Here is a 24928-nt window from a genome sequence, read left to right on the forward strand (position 1 = left end):
CTACATAAGTATTACCTATATCAAAATCTAAAAACCATTCTGAAATTTATGAAGCAACACAAACCCTCTACAAACCCTCTAATATAATGAATTTGATCAAGTCTTACGGGCAAGATATAATGAAGAAAATTAATATGATTTCAGGGGAAGCTACGTGTCATGAAAATCAGATACCCTGATCAACAGCTCATATTTTTAATACAAAAAAATATAAACAAGAATGTCACCAATTTGCTGTGCAAGTTTGAGGAATCGTGATATCTCACATATCTATTATGTTTGTACCTCTACTTTTAGCTAATTATTTAATTATACAAGTTATGGGGACACAAGAAATGAAAGGCAAGTACAGGATAGTGGCACAGTTATAAGTCATTCTCTTCTGCTTCAATTCCACTGGCAACATTTTCACAATCAACTATATTACATCTGGTGAAAGATAAAGATTAGTACTGATACTAGAAAACACAGTATCATGGGACCTGGGAGCAAGTAAGAACCCAATATTACCAAAATGATACCAGATAAGACACCCCCCACTCTGCCCCCACTGCTACCAGCCTCCCCTCCATCCCAGGACAATCTGCAATGTTCTATTCATTTTTGTAACCACAGTGCCAGCTGCCCTGTTTGCGCAATAACTGTTGAACAACCTGGAGAAAAGCCCTGATTCCAGGCAATTGTAGAAGATTTTAATTCCTAGAAGAAAAGCTGATATAACTAAGTTTATGCACATTTACAAGTTACCCTATTGCTTAAATGGACAAATACAAAACAAAACAAAACAAAAAAATAAGCCTTATGATACATATCTCAGTATCAGTCAATGCCCTGGAAGCTAGAAAAGACACAAAAAAGTAAATGTGTAACTTAGCTCAAACACATAAATGTAGAACTTTGACTCATTTAAGTAATATTATTGTGCAATAATTCATAATAGCACCTCAAGGAATTCCTTGGACTTATCCAAGAATTAAAAAAAAAAAAAAAGAAAGCTCACTTGTATTGGTCAACAAGTTTAACACCTCACTAATGAACTGTGAAATTGCATAAATCCTTTGATCCTTTGAGTTACTGAATGTTCTTCAGAAGTAAGACAGATTACTGAGTAACTTCTAAGTTAGCCCCAAATTTAAAAGTCTTATAGAGGATTTATAAAACCTCTAACTTTTCATAATTAAATATATTTATAAAATCACTATCACTCTCTGTACGGCACAAACTAAAATTCTCACATAATTCTTATGAACCTTAAACTCCTATATGACACCGGGAAAGAATTTTCCAAGACCTCTTTTTCAGCTTCCACTTTTTCCACAAAGCAGCCAAAATGTTCTTTTAAATACCCAACAGACCCAACAGACCTTATCACTCCCCTCCTTGAAACCTTTCTTTGGTTTCCCATTACACATACAGGTAAATCCGGCTATTCATCACAGCCCATAAAGCCCTACATGATCCACCCTACCTACCTCTCAGACTTTGATTTGCATGATTCTTCTTGCTTATTATGTTCCTGCCACTTCAGGTTCTGTCTGTTCTTAGAAGATGTCAAGATCGTCCCACCAAAGGGCCTTTAGACTAATCATTTTCTTTACCTGAAACATACTTCCCCTGGCTGAGTAGGTGTATGCTCAAATATCACCTCCTTTGAGATGACCCTGACCACCCTAGTAAAAACAGCACCCATCTACCCCCACTTTGGTCACCATCACATTAACTTGTTTTATTTCTAAATTTGAGTATCATCTATGTCTCACCTTAACACGCTCATGCTTTTCTCTACTTTTTTGAACATAAGAAATACATTTATAGTAGCTGTTTTAATGTCCTTTGCTAATTCTATTATCTGTGTTATTTCTGGGTCTATCGATTGATTCTTTTTCTCATTATGGGTCAAATTTTCCTCATTCTGTAATATTTGACTAAATGCCAGACACTGTGAATTTTATGTTGGTCATTTAAGTCATTTAAAGTTTCTGAGCTTTGTTCTGGGATATAGTTGATTTACTTGGAAAATGTTTGATCTTTTAAGCTTTGTTAGGTGGAACAAGAACAGCCTTTATCCTAGGGCTAGCATGGCTCCACTGCTGGGGCAATACCTTTCCATGCCCCACGTATTACTGGGCTTCTACTCTGGCCACTGGGAATGGGGACTACTGCCAGCCTGTGTCAGTCTGAGGGCTGTTCTATCTGCTTCATTTGGGTGGTTTTACCACTTCCAGCCACGATGGATTAACAGGACCAGATTTATCTCCCCCTCTTAAGCAATCAAAAAACTGAACAAAATATATAAAACAATGAATTTCAGACAGTAGACACTAGGCAGCTGAGTACAGTGATCCCCAAGAGAGGGAAAAAAACAAGCCCTAATTTCCCCCAGCTTACTGCCTGTAGAGTTTCTAGGCCTTATGCAGGGAGGAAGAGCCAGGTAGAGCCCAGCAATCTCCCTGAGGTGAAGAGATGGAGTCGGGAGTTTGGGGAGGCCAAGGCAGCTACAATTCACAAGGTAGAGTACCAGAGTGGAGATAGCCACGCAGAGCATGTGTTTCAGAGATCTGCAGAAACCCCTTATTTTATCTTTGTTAAGAACCTACCATTATTCTACTTATCTGAATATTCATCATTCTTCTTATCTGAATATTCATTTGTTATTTTTCTCCCCATGATACTGAGTCCTTATGTGTTTCATTCTTTACCTAGAACAATGTCTGGAACTTAGTAGGTGCACCATAAGTACATGTTGAATGAATGAATTGACAGGAATTTTTGTGTTTTGTTCACTGCTTAATCTCCAGTGCGTAGGACTCAAAATTGTTGAAGGAATGAATGAAAGAATGAAGGAAACATTACGGTGCCTACAAAAATGGAAGGTATGTTATGAATCTCTGGATCTTGATGATGAGAGAATATTATTTTATTACTAAAGATTTATATCCATTCATAGCCCCCAAAAGCTTTTATATTGACCATATTTGAGAGGTCATTCCCTGGGTTTATCCATAAATCAAATGAAGTCAACTTTAGCCAAATTTAAATCGTGTCTGTTTCTCACTGAGAGACAATGGCAGAAATCATCAGGTCTAGGGCTTTATCAAGTCCCACATTTCCCAAGAAGCCTTCAGTCAATAGACAGTAAGTTCTTCTAGACTCCAAAGAACATACTAATGACCACAAACCGTGTTTCAGTAGAACATAAACACATTGTCTTGAATACAATTCAAAAAATATTTACTGAGCACCACCTTGTGAAGCCTCTTGGCAGCTGGCCAGCTGGCTTGTCTTGCTCAATTTTGCTGCTTATTTTTATTCAAAACACTGCACCTACAGTAGGCAAGCATTTGCCTTTTAAAGAAAATCTGGGCAATTCTCTCCAAATAAGGATGATGTTAAGATTGTTCTGTTTACTCCCCAATGATTCTGGATAAATAATGGTTGGAAGATGCCCTACATCTCCAGGCTCTTGGAATTAAAATCTAAGAAAGGTCAGCTTATATACCTCTACTTTAGTGTCTAATAGATAAAGACAGAATCCATCCATACACTCTACTATTCTATTTCCTGTTTAAATAAATATCACTTGATGCAATCTGTATTTTCTACTTGCTGTATATAAATATATATAACAATGCAGATCCCCATATGTGGAAGAAGTTTTAAAGAAATTTTAAAGTTTTAAAGAAGTTTTAAAAAAATACTTTCAAAAGGTTATGAAACGATTTTGTCTGGAAGGAGGTTAGTAATTCAGGTCCCAACCCAATTCCCAAGTGAAATGGATTCATATCAGCCCAATAAGAAAGCATTTACAGTAAAACGCTCACCTTTTCTCGTTGGTCAAGGATGTGTGATACGGCTGCTGTCATGCAGAGCAAAATCTGCAAAATCTTTGGTAAGTACGCACTGATCAAATGACTGATATTCTTCAAAACTATTTCAAGGCTATTTAAGATACCGTGCTGACGACCCAAAGGAAGAACTTTAGACAAATCCAAATCTTCTACTGCTTGAATGACTGCAGAATGGCACTCTCCTAGTGAAAGAACAGAGATATCATGCAAAGAGAAATACTAAAATGTGACTACTAATAATTATAGCTCCCTTTCAATTTCTCTCAATAATAGAGTATTTTTTTATTTTTATAATGCTTTAGAGTTAATTCTGCATATATTATCTTCTTTGATTCTTACCAATAGTCAATGAGCTACTAAGACTGAGGCAAGGCAGGTTTTGCTATTCCCATTTTATAGATGAGGAAACTGTGGAATAAAGAAGGATGAGAAACTTGTGCCAGCATTAAGTCTCTAAGCACGATTCTCATCCTATTTATAACATTCTTTCAAAACAGAGTGACTAAGTCTTTTATTCCACCTGGCAACTTCCCATAAATTGTTTTCATGCTCTGCTTTTACTGAGCTATGTGCTGAGTTTGGCAGTTTCAGACAATGGTTTGCTACATCATAAGCTCCTTGGAGGCTGAGAATCAAATGTTTTATTTCTCTTGTAGCCCACTCGTGAATTCATAAAACAACAGTCCCTTATAAACAGGCATACTGATTTCAGAATTACTTGCAAGACTTGAATTATTATTGCTTTGAGCTTTACTTTAAACCATCTGGCAACAGATCGATTGCTTACTAATTCAAGTACCTAAATGGTCTGTCCATAAGGGTACCATTTACATTTACCCTCCTATAAGGGGGCTATTGCAACTAAATGAAAACTTACGTATTCATTAAAGCCACCTTCCTTCACAGGGCAATATTACATTAAATGACAACCTATGAAACAGGTAGATCCGTTGTCATAGAAAAAACACAAGACAAACCCAACACAACTACCCTATAAATAAATATCTAAACTTCACTAACACAAAGCAATTATGGGACTAGAACAGAGATTTTGTTGTCAGAAAGATCTGGGTTCAGTCTGAATTCTATTACTTTCTAGATGATTGGCCATGGGCAAAAATACTTATCTCTCTAAGCCTCAGTTTCCTCATCTATAAAATGAGGACAATCAAGTAATGATACCTTGGGTGGCTGTGGCTGAGGATCAACTGAGTTGTATGTACAGTGGCCCCTCATAACATCAGGCATGAAGGAAGCACCCAATAAATTATTAATAATTATTAGTAGTAATTACTAACATTGCATACCACAGAGCACTGTAGTTCATTGTACACTGTTACATCCACCTCATCTAGACTGTGAGGTTCTCGAGGGAAGAGAATGTCATTACTCATTTTTCCATTCTCGACTTGGCAGAGGATTCAACAAATCATTACTCAAGACATGAATCACTAGTGAAGGTTGTTTTGCAGCACGCTTTAAATATCTTAGAAGAAATATATTCTTTGTCTATGGTTAACTATTCACCATTTTTTCAAATGCCCAAAAGCACAACAAAAAATACATATTTTCTAATCAGAGGATTATAAACCCCAGCTCAACCGTGAGCTTCACTCAACCCAATCTAATATTACGATGAATTTCATTTCAGCAAAAAGACCACCATGGAGGTTGGGAGAAGCAACCCTATAAGAAAGATGTCCAGGAGCACAGGAAGCCTGCTCTGAAGTCAACGGCAGAAAACGGGCACTCAGGGTGGGCTTTCCTGGATAGCTACCATTTTTGAAGTGCTTCACAGGTTCAAACAGCAGGTCTAAGAATAACTGGATCTCCTCTGGCTGGGTCCCTGCGAGGAACCTCAGAACAATGGACATGCGGGTGCCTGAAGCAGATTTCCCCTGGGTTTTACTCCCAGTCTTGTTCTTCATTCGTCCATACAAAATTCTAAAAAGTCAGAAGAGTGTTATTTGGTTGCACGTTAATTTCAAAACATAATACTAGTTGTTTTATTTTTTTCTAAAAGGCTAGAATAGCAACTCAGATTTAATTGGGTTTATTATAAAGCAAGGAAAAATGAAAACAGAACTTAGATATCTAACATAGGAAGTTAAAAAAACAACAAAACAAAACTAAGAGAAGCAAGTAGAAGAACATAACATAGTAAAGACAAAGACCAGAAATTAATATACTAGAAACAGAAAAGCAGTGGAGTTGATAAAGCCAGCAGGTGGTACTTTGCTGGAGGAAAAAAGCAACAAAATAGGCAAGACAAAGGAAGTCTAATGAAAGAAAATGATGTGAACATATAGATTCAAACGACATAAAACTAGCGAATACAACTATAAGCTATAAAAGGGAAAGATTTCAATTAAATGGGTAATTTTATGGGAAAATATTTTTAAAAAATAACTTAGCATAAAAGCTTTAGAGTAAGAAAACCTGAATAGACCAATAGTTGCTGTAAAACACGGCACTCATACGGTTTTATAAGTGAGTTTTCTAAACCTTCAAGGAAAAAATAATTTCCATCTAATAAAATTTCATAGCAGAGTGAAAGAAGGAAAAAGTCCTTCATTTATGAAGGTAGGATAATCATAACATTGAGATGGGTCAATGAACAAAAATAAAACTAAATACAAATCTTACTCATAAACATAAAACACAACATTCCTAAACACAATATCCCACTGCATTAAAACAATATTAAAACCAAATAAGGATTATCCCAGGAATGTAAGAGTCATTAGTAAAATCTATTACATTAATAAAGATCAATGGGTCATAGAAAAGTTAGGATCATTTTAATACATGTCTAATAGGCATTTAGGTAAAATTCAATATCCATTCTTGATAAAATTCTAAAAACCCAGTAATAGAAGCAACTTTCCTAACATGATAAAACTTTTAATTTAACATTTAAAATTCAGACATTACTTCCTTTTTGATATTAGGATAAATTATTGAGGCCCAAAAGAGCTTCTGTTTATGTGGGTTTTATCTATCACTATTTACCATAATAGAAATTAAAACTGAAGAACTGAAAAAAATATATGGATTTATTAATTTATTTAAAAAATAAGTCTCTTACATGTTAACATAAATAACATATATTTAATGAAAAATAATTATATTTTCCAACCCCTCTCTCCCTATTAGTGAGACTAGTAGCATAGTCTCTCTTATTTATTTAACTATTTATTTTATTTATTTGAAAATTTCTTTATTGTCTGGCTTGATGGAAGATAACTGGATTCTTATATTTGCTTCTGCATTCAATCTGTTATAATATATTGTGGTTAAAGAAAATCCAGCCTTATATACAATATGTAGTTGGAGAAGGGAGAAACAGTCTAATAAACTTTTCAGGTAATTATAGACATTCTACTTTGATACCACACCAAAACTCAAGGAGTGATAGTTTCTTAAAGGCTAGGTTGCAGTGCGGAATTTGAAACCGTGTAAATAAACTTTCTGAATTCTATTACATTAAAATCATTTGTCTACCTTATACTTTGAATGGATCTTTTACTCATACATGATTATGCAACACGCATTGGTTATTTGGAAAATATTGGCTCACTGAGTTATCAATATCTGTCAAATGTTGACACATTTCATTATAAATAAAAAAATTCATTCATTAATGTTTGTTAATATCACTATCTCATCAGAAAAGTCTTTTGAGTAATGGGAACTGTCAAATTCACAATGGCAGAAAAATGTCTTCCAAAACTCTAATTTTCACTTGAAACAACACCTTAAAAACTGCTACTCTAGAAATATTACTGTTAAAATCCAGTAACAAGAAAAGGACAGCCACCAGCTCTAGCATCACAGTTAATTCTTCTAGGCTATGCAGCAAATAGATTTAAAAAAAGAAAGAAGAGGTTTAATATGATAAAAGAGAACACAAAATTAATTTGCCAATATTTATTACAGGCTTTTCAGTTTATCTTCTAGCAGGGGGGAAAAACAATAAGAAAGAGATTATGTTGGATCAATACTGTAAAGAAAAATAAAGCAACATATTGAGTTTAGGAGAAAAAAATTTACATAAAGAGGTCAAGGGAGGCACCTCTGACAATGTGACATCTGAGCTCAGACACAAAAGAAGAGGAGTTAGCTGTCCTTGTACCAGGCAGAGACCTGAGCAAGAATAAAGGCTATGAAGTGGACTCAGAGGCATGTCTGCCTATCTGAGGAACAAAAAGGCCACTATGGCAGAAGCAGAGTGAGGAAGGTGGTAAATGTGGAGAGACATGGTTGTTCAGAGAGGTAGTCTGGGGCTAGATCCTATCAGGCCTTTGGGAGCAGTAAGGACTTTCCATTTAATTCTGGATAAAATGGGACAGCCAAGAGTTTTTTAAACAGGGGACTGATACCATCCCTAATGACCATTATTTACTATTATGATTTTATCCTACCTAGAAAGTACAAGAAAATCCAATTAAAACTATTAAAAATAATAAAGAAGTTTTATAATCAACAGCTTTCATAAATAATTAGTTATGTAGCAAAAATAAGTTAAAAAATAAAAAGAGGGAAAAATTCCATCTACAATAGCAAAATGCAGGAATAAAATAAAAAGCCAAAAAAACTAAAACTAAAAAATTTTACTTTAACACTTAAAAAAGAAAGACAGACTTGAATAAATGAAGGAACATACTAATGTAATTTCTCCCCAAATCAAGAAGGGATTTTTTTTTTTTTTTTTTTTTTGGCAGAGCCTGAGTAAATGTTCAGAAGTTCATCTAGAATATTTTGGAAAGGATTAAGGACATGACTTCTTCTGATACATACAGAAATACATTTAAGTCTTTTATTACTATTATTATTACAAACAAAACCACATAAAATTGAAACAGGACAAACAGATTAATCAAACAGCATTATAAACCCCTATACACAGACTAAATTATACATAAATATTTAGTGCCTATTAAAAGTGACTTCTGAGTCAATACAGAAAAAAAGGATGTTTTGCTTTGTTTTTCTTCAATAAATGGTGTTGAGATAACTGGATAACTATTTAGAAAAAAAAAATTAGGTTTGGTCCCTTTTTTCATTTCATATATCAAAATAAATTCCAGATGAATAAAAGAATCAAATTAAAACATGAAGAAGAAGAAGAAATCAGACAGGAATATCATTTATCTGTTTCAGAAAATGAAAATGCTCAGACATAAAAAGGCAATCCATGAGAAAAGAAACATAAATGACCAACAATCTTTTTAAAAAGTCATCTTCACTAGCAATTTAAAAAATGTGAAGTGATATGATATGATACCTTTCTTCACTAACAAACTAGAAAGAATTAAAACAAGCAAATAACAATAACAGCAACAACAGTCAGCAATAGCCAGCGTTGGAACCATGTGGGGAAACTGGAACAGTGGGGGAAGACAGGCATCCTCTCACACTGCTGGTGGGAACACTGCACAATTTGTATCAGAACATCCATCCGTCACTGACTGTCTCCCTTCCAGAAATCTATTCTAAGGACATCATCAGAGATTAAGTCAAAGGTTCATATGGAAAAAAATAAAACTTTGTTGAAAAGAAGGAAGATAGTTCCAGAAGCAATTTGGCAGTACATATCAAAACTTTAAAAATATCCTTCACTTTTCTTTCTAGGAATCGATCCAAATAAATATAAAGATTCACAGATGTTCAACATAAGATCTATTATACAAAAACGAAAACAAACACAATAACAAAAAAGTAGTTCAACAAAAGGGGCTTGATTAAATAAATTATGGCTTATCTATATGATGAATTATCATATGAGAAAAGTGGAAAAAGGTTATAAAATATTCAATGCCATAGGATCCCAATTTCCTCTTAAAAAACAATTTCATATTAAAAAACCATATCCAAATGGTTTTGGGTAGCTTGTATTTAACACAACCACCCTGTACTTCACACAACCACTTGCTTTTCACTTTTAGATATTTAGAATATTTTATTACTGTTGCTGATGCTTACTATTTACTATTGTTTTTATTTTGACAGACCATAAGGTTATTTTTGAGTGCTGGGATAAGGCGATTTCTGTTTTCCATTTTTATTGTGCCTGTAATGCACTAATAATCGTTACTTTATATACTGATTCATTCATTCATTCAAATATTTTTATGCCCATTATAGCAAACTTCCTAATGCAAGCTATAAACAGAATCAAATAGACATCAGATCAGAGCTGACAGGGGACCCAGAGAATATCTGATTCAGCTCCAGTTAAGGGAACTGAAGCCCAATGAGTTTAAAAGGCATGCCCCAACTTATACAATCATGTGGTTGCCAGGGCTGGATGACAAGCAAAGGTCTTTTAAATCCCAGCCTTGGGCCTTAAGAGCCTCCTCCCGAATGCCTCTTTGTTGCTCAGATGTGGCCCTCTCTCTCTAGCTAAGGCAAATTGGAGATGAAATAACTGCCTTCCCCCCTACGTGGGATCTGACACCCAGGGGTGTAAATACCCCTGACAGCATGGAATATGACTCCCAGGGAGGAATCTGGACCTGGCATCGTGGGATGGAGAACATCTTCTTGACCAAAGGGGTATGTGAAATGAAATGAAATAAGTTTCAGTGGCTGAGAGATTCCAAAAGGAGCCGAGAGATCACTCTGGTGGGCACTCTTATGCACAATATAGATAACCCTTTTTACGTTCTAATGAATTGGAATAGCTAGCAGTAAATACCTGAAACTATCAAACTACAACCCAGAACCCTTGAATCTTGAAGGTGATTGTATAAAAATGTAGCTTATGAGGGGTGACAATGTGATTGGGAAACCATGTGGATCACACTTCCCTTTGTCCAGTGTATGGATGCATGAATAGAAAAACGGAGGCAAAAAAAAAAAAAAAAAAGCACCCAATGATCTTTTTTACTTTAATTGTTCTTTTTCATTTTAATTTTTATTCTTGTCACTTTTGTGTGTACGGTAATGCAAAAGTTCAAAAATTAATTTTGGTGATGGATGTACAACTATATGGTGGTACTGTGAACAACTGATTGTATGCTTTGTATGACTATATGGTATGTGAATACATCTCAATAAAATTGAATTATTAATTTAAAAAAATAAAAAAATGAAAAATAAAAAAAAAAAATAAATCCCAGTCCTGGGATCTTTCCAATTCCTATCACTTCAAAGCTGGTGAGCTAAAAGGTCCGAGTTTTGTTTTTCTTTGCAACCAGCAAATACGATTTTTGGATTATTAACAGATTGTTTTTGTGTTTCACCATGTGTAATGAAAAGAGCAATATCATTAAATAATACCCAATATTTTGAAACCGAATTATTTTTACTATTTCTCAACAGTAAAATCTAGGGAAATATTGGATTTAATTTTAACATTGCTGTTAAAATAATACCATAGCAAGATTTTTCTTCATGTTAGGGACAAAATAGTCTAAATCAAAAGTACTTATAACAATTTGACTTGCCCAAAAGTTCTGATTAAAAAAAAAAAAAAACAGAAAAGAAAACTCAAAATGAAAAACTTCATTACAATTGCCCAAAGAATCATAATACTGTACTCACAATTATTTTTGTGATCAATTTTTTAAAAATCAGTTTTTAAATAATATAAATACCTCATCAGAATAGGAAACAGATCTGCTCGGTGGGCTGTTTTCACTACTGTATTATCTTCTGAAATGCTAAAATGCACTATCTCTTCCTTAAAGCTTCTATCTTCAAGCAATCTTTGTAAGTTTTCCCTTTAAAAAGAGAATATGGTACAAATCATCATTTAATAATGAACTGTATTTTTTGAAAATGCAAGCGAAGAGTGAAATGGTTAACTAAAATAAGGTAGTAAAAAGTAGTCCATATTGTGGTTGATGTCTACTTACAAAAGAATATCCTCACAAAAAATATTTTCCAAAATGACAGGTTTTCAAAATTAAAAAGGTAAAAGGTATTATAAGGGATTATACTTAGCTATTTAGTTAATTTAGTTGTTTAAAAAAGAATGATACAAAAGCTTTCTTCAGTTCTTAGAGTGATTATGATTCCTTAAGTGATTAAGTGATTATGAGTCCCAAGACATTATAGGATAATATTAGCAAGGAGAGAAAAATGATGTAACCTTCTCAACACATATTTTTCTACTTTATTATCTACGGAGAACCACTCTTAAGTGAATATACTTCCAGTTTTTATTTTTTGCTCAGAAATTGCATTATGATTATCTTACAGAAGAGGGAAATTTCCCAGGGCTTAAAGAAATTATTTTAGAAGCGGACCTCAAAAAGAGGAACAAAAATCAGCCAAGAAATAGTATTTCTTTAGCATCAAATAACTTACCTGTAAGGGAGGATATGTGGATGTTTATATGTCATTATGCAATCCAGGGTTATTTTTTGAACTGTTTGATCTTGATGTAGCAACAACTAAGAGTGATATTTATAAAATAAATTAATAAAGTTAACATACATGCATAATATGGATAGCAATTTACTTGTGTTAATTTGTTAAATCAGATTTTTTTAAATCTAAGTTTTTAGATAAGAGTTTAAGCTATTTCTGATAAAAGGTTTACATTTTCCTGCAGGTAAAGGAAAGAAAAAACAATGGAAATAAAATTTGAAGCCTTCACCTCACACACTAGACCCTCAGGTCTAATCAGTCTTTTGGCCACAGCCAACTCTCTGTCTGGATTTAAACCAACTAGGCTGGTCAGGCAATGAGGAAAATTCCTGATAATGCTGTGAAGGTTACAGCAGACAATCTGAGGTCAGGACAGAAGACCTAGCTCTGAGGATTTTCTGAATATTCAGTTCAGAATTTTACCTGCTATGGACAACTAAGACTTTTGAGCTCTGTCTATATAAGCAAGGTATACAGCTGAATTATGGACAGAATATGAACAAATTCTGCTGAAATGATGTAAGTTAAATCTAAAAACATCCAAATGAAAAATAAAATTGCATTTCTGATTTAGAATTATAAATAAAGCTTATTTCCATGCTTCCAACATTAAATTTGCTTGGCAAACTTTTTTGGAACTCGGGGTCATACCTTGCGACTGCAACAGACTATCATTCCAACTCTGCTTTCACTTAATCTAACATAACAGAGCCTGAAATCCCACACTTTCCATGAAAGCAGACTTAACTAGGAGGGAAAAGTAGCCAATTGCTGTTGACACAACTTCATGCCCTTCTAAAAGCAAATTCTCATGTTAAAATTAATGCTTTGCTACACTCAATGTGCAGTCACCTGAAATGCCTTCCAAATTAACTAAATTAGCACTGTCTAAAATTGTTTAAAAAAATTAGTGAAACTTAAAAAAAAAAACTTTTTTTCCATACTACAAATGGAGTCATAGACCCTGTATAAGGAGTTAACTCAATTCAACAAACAACCATTGAAAACCTAAAAATTATTCTGGCAAAGAAAATAATAAAGAAAAGTTCACAAAGAATTGTATTGAGAAGAATTTATTTTAGTTACCTGAAGATACAGCTCATATAATTTGGATTCCAGATATAAGGCCCGTGGATTAGAAAATTTAGAGAAAACTTGTAAATGAGCAATCAATTGCCTAAACAAAAATGAAACAGAAAGAGGGTGTTATAGAATAGAGATGATTTTCTCAAGATGATTACCCATCAATTTTAATCTGTCAAGTACTCCAAACACCCTGACTATCCCGATGCCAAGCAACAGAGGTCCAAGAAGAGGTAAGAGTGGTCAAAAGTCGAGCAAATTCATTACCTACTAAAATAGATTGAGGAGGGAGCTTCTACTGCATTTACTTGTCTGACTTCCAATCCATAAACTGTAAGAGTCTTTAAAAACACTGAGAAAACTGTTCTGTGTGTCTAATCTGTAGGATTTATAGAACTTTTAAAAAGTCTGAATGAATAAACTGTTGAAGAGATTTTGTCTATTTGCAGGACATGAGTAGGCAGAAGTGAGGAGAGGGAGAACACAAGCTGCATGGCCTGACTGTCATTCTCAGCTGTGACTTTGGGGACAGTTACTTCATTAATGTCTCAGGGTCTCAGTCTCCTCATTTTAATCAGAGGGAGATCTCTGGGGTTTACTGGGAGAATTAATAAAGGAAGTGCAAAAGTTGTGGTGCCTTTGCTCCTAAGAGTTTAGCTGAATTTTAGCTGAATATCCAACAGTTCTCTGATCCTGGGCAAAAGAAAGCAAAGCTGTGAAGGTTCTACTAGACAACAGCAAGGAAATAAGCTGGAAATTATGACCTCTTTAGACACTGTAAAGAAATAGGGGCTAAGGGAGCATAATTGTTTATAGTTAGCTTAAACATCCCTGTCACTGAGTCCTACAGTTTTACCAATAAACTTAAAATTGTCTATTGAAACATCCAATCCTCCCCCCAACACTTATTAAGTCTCTTCTATGTGCCATGTAGCCTTAAGGAGCCAGAGAGAACAGGAGCTCTAATTCACATATTCTTGATAAATATTTGCCAATGAGGAATGTGTTACATGAAGGATTATAAACTGGCTATGAATACATTGAGATGGCACCAGAAATACGTAACTATCAATTTACTCACATTTTCAATGATATGTCAAACACATATTTTCAATATATTAACATTATTCTAGGTGTGTTTACAAGGAGCAGAAAAACTCATTAAGAGATGGACGTGATACTGAAAGTTTCTGATTTACATGGAAAGACCTAATATCCATGGCAAGGAGTAGCATCATGATAGAGGTATGAATGGCTATTAAGAAAGTTTGAAGTTGGGTAAGATAAATTTCAGTTTAAAAAACAGGGAAAAGCTTTAGTGAAGAACTAGCACTGGATATGTGTCATGAAGTATGAATAGAATTTTGATTGGCAGAACTGAGGCAAGGGTGTTGTAGAAAGATGGATGGGCAGGAGCAAAAGTCCAGGGATGAGAGAGGAAGAGGTGCAAGTGGATAAATAGCTTATTCATTTATTCAACAAACATGTTACAAGGACTAATTTTTTACCAGGTATTTATTATGCTAGATATAAAAAGAACACAGTAATCTTTGTCCTATAGGAAGCAGTAGGGGACAGAAAGTTAAGAGGTGTGAGAAGGTAGAGGGAGAGAAGGAACTAGTTTCATGATGCCTGGCTATGATCTTTTTTGCCCCTGGGCTTTATCCATTAACTGGCAAGTTCTTCCCTGTCCTAGCTGCCTAGCAAACTCTTTTATCCTTCAGTGTCAAAGGCACCCTCTTGTTTGGCCTTGCCTGGGTCTTTTCGGTAGAGTTAAGTAGTTCTTCCCATTTTCCCATGACTCCCTTACAAATATTTCTTGTAACAGGACATGCATTAGACTGTGACTCCTGCACTGCAGTGTCTGTGGACAATCCATCATTGTAGCCCCAGCACCAAGCAACAGAGGCACTCTATAATACAGTTGCTGAAGGAATGAATTAATAAATGGCTTATGGGAAATACAAATGGGTATAGATCAAGGTCTAAAGTGTGAAAACAACACAGCAGCACTGAGCCAGTGGATCCCTAACACTCTAATTAAGGCAACCTTCAAGTAAGCTGAAGGCACCTGTGAAAGCAAAATCACATCTTCTCTAAGGTTTCCAACAATTTAGGTAAATCAATAACCCAGGGAATAAAAAGAGTATAACAACAGCATGGAAAAAAGTAATCAGGAGGAAACAAGTCAAAAGATAGAACAAAAGCGCTGATGTGCTCTTTTATAAGAGAAAAGATGTTCCATTATGTGTTCCCAAGCACACAAATAAAAATGCCCTGGTACTATGAAAGTAGATGACAAAGGGCAAAGGGACCATTTAACCGCTCCAGGCCCCAAGGCTCTCATCTGTAAAAAAGAGTTACAATTAAATGAAACCAAAAGTCCCCAAACTCTAACATTTTTTAAATAAACAAACAAACAAAAAAATGAAATAAGTAACAAGCAGCCAACCAAAAAACTCAGAAAACTGACAGTTTTTTTCTTTGGGCTGTAAAAGAAAATCCCACGAAGATGTAGCACCTATTGTAAATAAGGATCTGGTGTATAAGGTGTAAGGTTATTTCACAATCAAGCCATAAAATGTGTCTTCTGGTTCCTCCTGGTCCTGTGGATCTGTGATCTTTCAATACTGTGGAACTTACTTAGCTGCAGCTCTTCTGGTCTTTTTTTTCTGTGTGGGTTCGTCTTGGGGCACCATGTCTTCTTCCAACTCTTCGTCCTCTCTGGCAGCAGGCTCCTCTTCTATTTCCTCTGCTGCCACCCCTTTGCCTTTTCTTTGCAGATCTTGGGTTGGGGCAACTTGCAGATCTGCCGGGTAATACTCATTGCTGCCGTGGAAAGAGGGTGATACAGGACAGATAAAAGAGTGCATGCTGATCAGAAAGGTCCTCATTCTGTTTATGAGATAGGTATCCACAGTTCACAGAAGCACACACTGAAGAGACACCAGAGGTCCCCTAGTCAAGCCTCTTCTACAACACTATTCCTTTTTATTTGACCCCTCTTTACTGCCCTATTTGACAAGGCACTCACCAACTGCAGATGACAGATGATTCCATTTTCACAACTGTTGCAAATATTGGAAATGTCTACTTTCAACTGAGCTGAAATCAGCCTCCCTGCCTCCGGGGTCCACAGTGAAGGATAAATTATACTAAATGATACAAGTATGGCCTTAGGACCACTTTCCTTCAGATAGATTCTACTTTGCCAATTCCTTTCAAAAACAAAGCAATACAGCAAAACTCAGTCCTCCAGATGGGACTATCACCCCCATTACTGTTAGGGGCAGCCACGGCATGACAGAGACTCAAACTGAGTGTCTAGTTAATGATCGTCAGTAAGTACGATAGCTACCTAGAGACAGGTCAGATTTCACAGGTGATGGACACAGCCCCAACAAGACTACCCTCACTTCAGACACCAGTTGCAAGTTCAGGGGTTCCAAGGCCACCCACACTTTTGCGCAACTGGCTACAAATTTGGGGGTTCCCACTACCCTCTCAGACTTGATCATTCACTAGAACAACTCACAGAATTCAGGAATTCTCTGCACTTACGATTACAGTTTCATTATGGTAAAAGGATGTAAATAAGAAGTCCTCGAAAGAAGAAATGCATAGGGCGAGGTCTGGGAGGATCTCAAATGCAAGCTTCTCTGTCCTCTCCCCTGTAAGTCAGGATTTATAACCCTCCATGCACATCAATGTGTATTATCAAACCGGGACACCCACCAGAGCTTCAGTGCCCCGAGTTTGTATTGGGGTTTCACAGTGTAGGCATGACTGATTGGTTGAACAAACCGTCAGCCCAACTCCCCTCCCTGGAGGTCTGGCTGATACTACATGGCTCAAAGCCCTAACTGTATAATAACATGGTTGAACTTTCTAGCATGGCCAATTCCCACCCTAATTCTATAAATGTGGCCACCTCTACCCTGAGTCATCTCCTTAGCTTTAAACTATCACATACGGTCCAGAGGACTCATCATAAATAACAAAGACACTTCTATCATGGGAAATTCCAAAGATTCTAGATGCTATCTTCCAGGAACCAGGGTTAAAGGCCAGCCAATTTCTTTTTCATTCAACAGCAGTTCCTGATGTTTTTATGCAGTTGGTATTTACATGTGTCCTTATTAAATTCCATCCCTTTAATTTTAGCCCATTGTTGTGATTTACTAATATCAACTTGAAGCCTGTCATTTAGTGCATTAGTCTTGAATCTCTTTCATTCATTTATTCAACAATTATCCTGTCTATTAATGCACAGCACTGTAGCTAGAGATGCAAGAAAACTGATCAGACAGTCTTTAAAGTTCTCACTCAAAAACACACTAATGAAATAACAAATGTTTGAGGATAGCAGGCTAGCAAGACACCTGAAATGAGTTTCAGGTTAATAAACGAAACTAAAACTTGAGAGCTGGGACACTACGTTATTCAACTTTGTATTCTTACATATATAGATATATATAAAATGGATGAATGAATGAAATAAGCAAAGTTCTTCTGTAAGTTACAAACTGTACCTTCAATCATCCACTTAAAACATCCCCATTATAAAACTCAATAAACTACATATGTGGTATTTTTAACCTTTATCTCCCTGCACAAGATGTTCACTCAGTCATTTATTAAATGAGATAACCCACAGTAAGCACTTATAAGAGGGCCTGGCACACAGTAAGCACTCACTAAATACCCCTCACTTTTGAGATGCAGTTAACATCATCAGTCATTCCTTCCTGCTCCTGGTTTGGCTCTACTTGGAGAATGTATACATGGGATTCCTAAGTTAGTTCTAATAACAATGTTAGTTCTAATAACAAAGTAATCGAAACGTTTAAAAATATAAATTTCTAGCTAAAAAAACATAATATATGTCAAAGCCAGAATTAAAGGTGACATTTGGTTTTTCCATTAATCAGGATCATCCATAAAATTATTAGTTATAGGTAATCAGTGCCAACTAATCTTAAATTGTATATCCCAAACTGGTCTCTAACTCTTCTTAAATTTAGAGACCCATTTCTATTACAGACCCCTGTCTCCATCCTCTGAGCTCCTTGTACTCTTAGAATGAAGTCTTCATCCTTAAGCTAAGAGGTAATCTCTTTCTTTCTTTAGGGAAAAACTTGGTAAATTAACATGGTAAGACGTTTTCCCTGGATTTTTGCAGTCTCCTCCTAACTGGTTTCCCTGCTCCCACCACTGCCATCCTAGAATCTATTTTCAACAGAGAAATCCTTAAGAAATCTTAAGTCAGGTCATATCGTCCTTCTACTTAAACACTCCCATGGCTTCCCATCTCACTGAAAGTAAAACCAAAGTACTCACTGTTATTTAAGGGCCCTATACAACTTGGTCTCCCATTACTTTTTGACCTCATCTCTAACTCCATTCTCTCTGGATCACTCTGCTACTGTAGCCACTTGGACCTCCTTGCTGTTCCTTGGACAAGCCAGGCATGTTGTGGTTTATAGCCTGCTTAACCTAACCCTACAACATTTTCCATGTAATGAAAAATTCTGGGGAAACATACTTTATTGATTGCTTGGTATTGAACTGTGTGCCGCATCCCTCATCTTTCCAGTCAAAACAAAGCAATATCCCAGAAAGCTCTTGCTATCCTTTAAGAGTGCATTCCTCAGCATCATGGAAAACATCAAGAAGCTCAAAACATAGAAGAGAATCTCCTTCCAAAGCTAGGAGCAGGCAGGCTCTGCGGCTGGGTTAGGTCATGGAAGAAAATCTTTAAGCCCCAGGCAGGCAGTGAAACAACAAACAGGTCAAGAAATAACAAGGCCTTTTTATACTGACCTAACTCAATATGGCCTTTCTTATTTTGTAACCTGGAATTTTTATGAACACCCTTGTGAGCTGGTTAAATTTTGATTCATATAAAATTAAACAGTGAACAAACTAGTTTAGTCTGATGTCAATGATTTGAAAACATGACAGATATACAAAGAACTCAGCCAGTTTGGGAGGTTAATACTTCTCACCTTCTCATCCTTACTCCTTACCAGAGACATATTCCTAGAAGACAATACTTACCTGATAAATCTCAAGAAAAGTGGGGAAAGCTCCCGGGATCGTGGCTCTACTCTCTCTGGGAATTTTGCCAGAGCTCGCCAGAGCAAAAATCGAAAGTTGGTATGGTCCAGTCTTTCCCGACAGTCAGTTTTTGATGCTAACTGCTCATGATAAAGAGCTCCGACATCTCCTTCCTGGGTCTGCTCCCAATTTTCATCTCCAGTGGACTTCTCCTCATCTCTCATATCATTTTGCAGTTCTTTCTCTGCAAGAAAAGTCCTCATAACTACTACAGAAATGCTAACCCTTGTTCTGTGTGTTTCATCAGGAGAGGACATCTCTTTCTTTCATACCATAAAGAAACAATAAACCATATCCAAAGGTTACCAAAGATAAAACATTTCTCTTTTCCCAATTTCATGTGTAATTAAGCAGTAAAACTTAACACCTTAATAACCACCTTTCTTCCTAGCCCCTCATATCCTCTTACATACCAGCATGTGTAGCTGCCTTTTCTAGATGTTCATAGTAGACTTTCCAAAATTGTTTATTTTCCATTTCATGTGCATGAGAACTAAAAGAAAAGGTAACAAAACAAAATGATTTTTATTTTGTGATATCTCATAGGAAAAAAAGACCGAAAGGATGTTACTAAAATGTTAATTAGGCTGAGTATGGGATTGTAAACAACTTTTGCACTTTTCTGTATTTTCAAAATGCCTGCACTGAGCACAAATTACTTTTATAGTAAAAAATAACTGAAAAGCACTTTTCAAAAAAATAAGTAGATCCCTATAAGAAGACTACGTCTAAAAGTACAATGGGAGTGGGGCATGGGGTAAGGCTCATTAAGGGAAGGAAAAGGACTATGTTTGGAGAGAATATTTGGTTCATTCAAAGCCAACTTAAAAATGTTGGTTTTTCCTCTATCACATTCAAGTATGTTTATCATTAACACAAAGGCAAAATAAACATTTACTAACTACATGAATTATGCCTTTCAAAACTTAAAGAGGATAAATGAGATGAACTATATAAAATGTTTATATAATTTAATATCCTAACAACAATACTGCCTCAAAATTTTATTATTCTTTCCATCATTAATTTTCTAAGAATATACATAAACTTCATAGAAGACATGAACTTTATGTCATAGGTTACACATGGAAAATAAACTAATTTTCAAACAGAAAGATGTGCTCAACAGGAAGATAGCCCATACAGCTGAACACTAAAGGCATTAAGTAGTTGAAGAACCAATATTTTCTTTCTAATGCAATTTTATTGAGATATATTCACACACCATAAAAACCATCTGAAGTATACAAAGGCTCACTCTATCATTACACAGTTGTGAATACATCACCACGATCAGTTTTAGAACATTTTCATTACTCCAGAAAATAAAGAAAAAGAAAAAAGAAAACCCAAATCCTCCCATACTGCTTATCCCCCCTATTATTGACCCATAGTATTGGTGTAGTACCTTTATTACTGTTGATGAAAGAATATTAAGATATTACTAAGAAGTGCCCCCTTGAGGAGCCTGTGGAGAATGCAGGGGTATTGGCCTACCCCACCTTAATGGTTGCTAACATGACCACAGACACAGGGGACTGGTGGTTTGGTGGGTTGAGCCCTCTACCATAGGTTTTACCCTTGGGAAGACGGTTGCTGCAAAGGAGAGGCTAGGCCTCCCTATAATTGTGCCAAGAGCCTCCTCCCGAATGCCTCTTTGTTGCTCAGATGTGGCCCTCTCTCTCTAGCTAAGCCAACTTGAAAGGTGAAATCACTGCCCTCCCCGCTACGTGGAATCAGACACCCAGGGGAGTGAATCTCCCTGGCAACGTGGAATATGACTCCTGGGGAGGAATGTAGACCTGGCATCGTGGGACCGAGAACATCTTCTTGACGAAAAGGGGGATGTGAAAGGAAATGAAATAAGCTTCAGTGGCAGAGAGATTCCAAAAGGAGCCGAGCGGTCACTCTGGTAGGCACTCTTACACACAATTTAGACAACCCTTTTTAGGTTCTAAAGAACTGGGGTAGCTGGTGGTGGATACCTGAAACTATCAAACTACAACCCAGAACCCATGAATCTCGAAGACAGCTGTATAAAAATGTAGCTTATGAGGGGTGACAATGGGACTGGGAAAGCCATAAGGACCACACTCCACTTTGTCTAGTTTATGGATGGATGAGTAGAAAAATAGGGGAAGGAAACAAACAAACAAACAGACAAAGGTACCCAGTGTTCTTTTGTACTTCAATTGCTCTTTTTCACTTTAATTATTATTCTTGTTATTTTTGTGTGTGTGCTAATGAAGGTGTCAGGGATTGATTTAAGTGATGAATGTACAACTATGTAATGGTACTGTGAACAACCGAATGTACAATTTGTTATGTATGACTGCATGGTATGTGAATATATCTCAATAAAATGAAGATAAAAAAAAAAAAAAGATATTACTAAGAACCAACATTTTTTGATAGTGGGCTCCTGGTAATACACATCAGATTCCTTCTGCCTTCTGAGAGGCACGGTAAACAAAATAATGAAGTTGTAAGAGAGCATTTGCTTGTAGCCTATGGGTTTGACAGTTTTGAAAGGCAGTAAAAGGCAGACAAATTGGATCCAAATTGGATAGGGATTTGTTTATTCTGCTCATGGTAGACATGAACTAACAGTCAGGGTTCTGAAAGGCCATACCCAACATATTTCAAATTGACATGAAGCCAGAGTAGACCATCTGCAGACAAACATGTGCAGAAGGAGAGATTTCTTCATATGAGCCCCAACATGTGTTATTTTATATGTTGAATATTAAGGTCCTTTTTAGAGTTAAAAGGATTTTGGGATACTAGACAGCAAGGATTCTGAAGGTCTTTGTTAGGACATTAAAGTTTGGCTCAGTGACTCAGTACATATAAAAAAATTTACACAGTTATTATGAAATGCCTTTTTACTATACAAAAACCAACAAAAAGTAAAAGGAGAAAGTCTTCCTAATAACCTCCAAAGCTTTTTCAATGCACAAAGAAACAAGAATATAATATTTAAACTGTTGAAAACTGGCACCAGATGAGAGAAAAACCAATATTTATTCTTTCCTCACTTTGTCCCACAGAGGATTTAAGGTAGCTGTAAATACTGTATGCACCCATTTGTTTAAATCACACTAGAATGAGTATAATCCTGACCCCACCATTCTGGAGCAGTTATAACATTAGCAGCTTCATCCTTTAGCCCATCCTTTAGCTTACCTTATGAGTTCGATTACAGGATCCCAAAGAGCACTGAAGTTAACATATAACATACCAAGTAAATAACGAAGCGGCACCTGTAATAATAGGAGACTGGTTTAGTAATAGGTAATGAGCTACAATAGGCAGAAACAGAAGTATTGAAATGTAAAGGTGTTGACTCAGGTAACCTGAGGTTTGGGAAGAAGCTTGTGCTTCAAGCAGAGAAAGCTGTAGATACCTAATCCAAAATTCAGTGTATAATAATCTCCCTTCTCTACCCAAAATGCCACTTGCTATTCAGCATAGAATACTCACTAAAGCAAACACAGTATTCAAACTCATCTCAGATGTTCACACATTGGGACTTATTTGAATAAAAGGTTTGGCTCATGATTACATCCCTTCCTAACAAACAGTGCTATTACCTGATAAGACAGACAATAGTCAGCAAAGCATAGAGGCCAAAGAATCCAGGCAATGACACCAGGAATGCCAGCTGAGGCTTTGCAAGCAGGTGTCTGCATTCTAGAAACTACACTTTAAAGGAGTTCAGTTCAGAGAGTCTAAAGTTTACACCTATGCAACACTAACATCTCCACGTGCTTGCATGTACATTTATTATTATTTGGGGTTGGGGTGGGGTGATGGTATCTATTTTAGCAGCAGAGTCCTGATGAGATTAACACAGGGCCCTAACATGTAAAACAGCAAGAGCAAAGCTGTTCTATTGGAAGGGGAATGCCTCCGTCTCCTTATTTTCAAAAGTCCTGATGTATATTCAAGGATCATGGATTGAAAACTCCTGATACAAAACAGAGGGCAGACTTCCTTCAGCAGTGAACAAATATTAGGCTTTAAACCTGTCCTGAGTCCTTTGCATTGTTCCTCATGTACTACCTGAACACAATCGCTGGCACTGAAGAACTCCATAAATACTTGTAGACTGAATGGTACCTTATGCCAAAAAGAGTGGAAAATTCAAGTAAAAAAGAGATTGACAAGGGCCCAGGTGAAACATTCTCTGGCTTATAGGATGGGACCCCTGCTTGCCACCATCCTTACTGTCTCATCCTGTGCACCCCATGCTCCAGCCATACAGAACTGCCTGCATCCTTGAATAAGGTCGGCTACTTAGGCACTATTCCTGTGCTCATCTGGCTTCCTCAGCTGGAATAGCCTTCTTGGACATTTAATTCATTGTCTAAGACACAGCTTGAGGGTCACTTTCTCCTTGAAGGCTCTTCTTACAACTACCTGTCCACTCCTATCCTGAGCCCTTGTTCCAAAAGAATAGACCCCCAACTCCCCACCCTTCTTGTGCCCCACTGTACTTAGTGTCCACATAGCTGTTCATCCCTACTACACTATAGGTCTCTTGAAGACAAGGATGTGTTCTCAACTGTCTTCATACCCTTTGCATCAAATTGGGCATTAAAAACACAAGTGCTTGTGGAATGGCTGAATGAACACAGATTATTGAGTAAAACATTCTTTCCTATTGCGACATAAGCATTTTCTAAACAGAATTCATAGGTTGCTGGGGCAGCCTATAGAATATAGTCCCTCTAGAGATGAAGACACTAAAACACAGGAGTCAAGGTGACTAGCCCCTGAGCACAAAGCAGGATTCCCAGGGCTCTCTGGTATATACCACAATGCCTTTCTACACATAAAGACCCTCTGCCTTTAATTTCTATACAACTAGGCATTAGCCACTGAATTCTGGTATTTCAAATGAGTTATAATGTTTTTAAATCATTTTTTAAAGCATCTAACAACAATTTACCTGAAGCTCTGAGAGACAAAGTAAAGCCATGTAAAGGTATATAATGAATGCCCAATTCTCAATTTATATGCAGTGCACACTAACTGAAATAATTCTAGCCATGATCAATTGATAACTGATATAAACTGACTTTCCATCTCTGGAAACAACACAGAATTCTATCTAATTTCAAGCACTGGACTCTGAGTTAGATAATGAAGGTCAAATTCTCAATTCCAAAACATGCACTACTGTATAACCTTGAGCAAGTCACTTTAACATTCCTGAGTCTTGAGTTCCACATCTATAAAATGGGTATAACATTCTGAAAACCACAAAGTATTATGTAAATGATGCAAATGAAAGGTATTCTTAAAGGGCAGCAAAGCAACATAGGATTCTGATTTTTCAAGTTTGACATGTGGTTTTAAGCAGCAAAACAGAAAGGCACTGATAGTCTGCACTGCTTTGGACAAATGAATGCATTAACTAAGTAAATAATTAATATACATATTTTCATTTTGTTCAGTTTGAATTAGAGTTCAACAAGAACAGAACATTCACA

General features: G+C 36.2%; 1 protein-coding gene across 2 annotated transcripts in view; it reads right to left on the reverse strand.

Moving 5' to 3' along the window:
* UTP20 (UTP20 small subunit processome component) overlaps window positions 1-24928 on the reverse strand; it is a 116845-nt gene that overhangs the window by 49437 nt on the left and 42480 nt on the right. For both annotated transcript variants that reach the window (XM_037846286.1, XM_037846285.1), the window contains exons 19-27: window positions 22617-22693; window positions 19844-19923; window positions 19371-19614; window positions 15954-16139; window positions 13314-13404; window positions 12165-12250; window positions 11450-11575; window positions 5626-5792; window positions 3822-4030 (exon numbers count right to left, since the gene is read on the reverse strand). In XM_037846286.1, the coding sequence (XP_037702214.1) occupies window positions 3822-4030; window positions 5626-5792; window positions 11450-11575; window positions 12165-12250; window positions 13314-13404; window positions 15954-16139; window positions 19371-19614; window positions 19844-19923; window positions 22617-22693 (1266 nt within the window). The remainder of the gene's footprint in view (window positions 1-3821; window positions 4031-5625; window positions 5793-11449; window positions 11576-12164; window positions 12251-13313; window positions 13405-15953; window positions 16140-19370; window positions 19615-19843; window positions 19924-22616; window positions 22694-24928) is intronic.

This window comes from Choloepus didactylus, chromosome 8 (assembly GCF_015220235.1).
Source record: "Choloepus didactylus isolate mChoDid1 chromosome 8, mChoDid1.pri, whole genome shotgun sequence".
In the NCBI taxonomy this organism is placed as follows: Eukaryota; Metazoa; Chordata; class Mammalia; order Pilosa; family Megalonychidae; genus Choloepus; species Choloepus didactylus.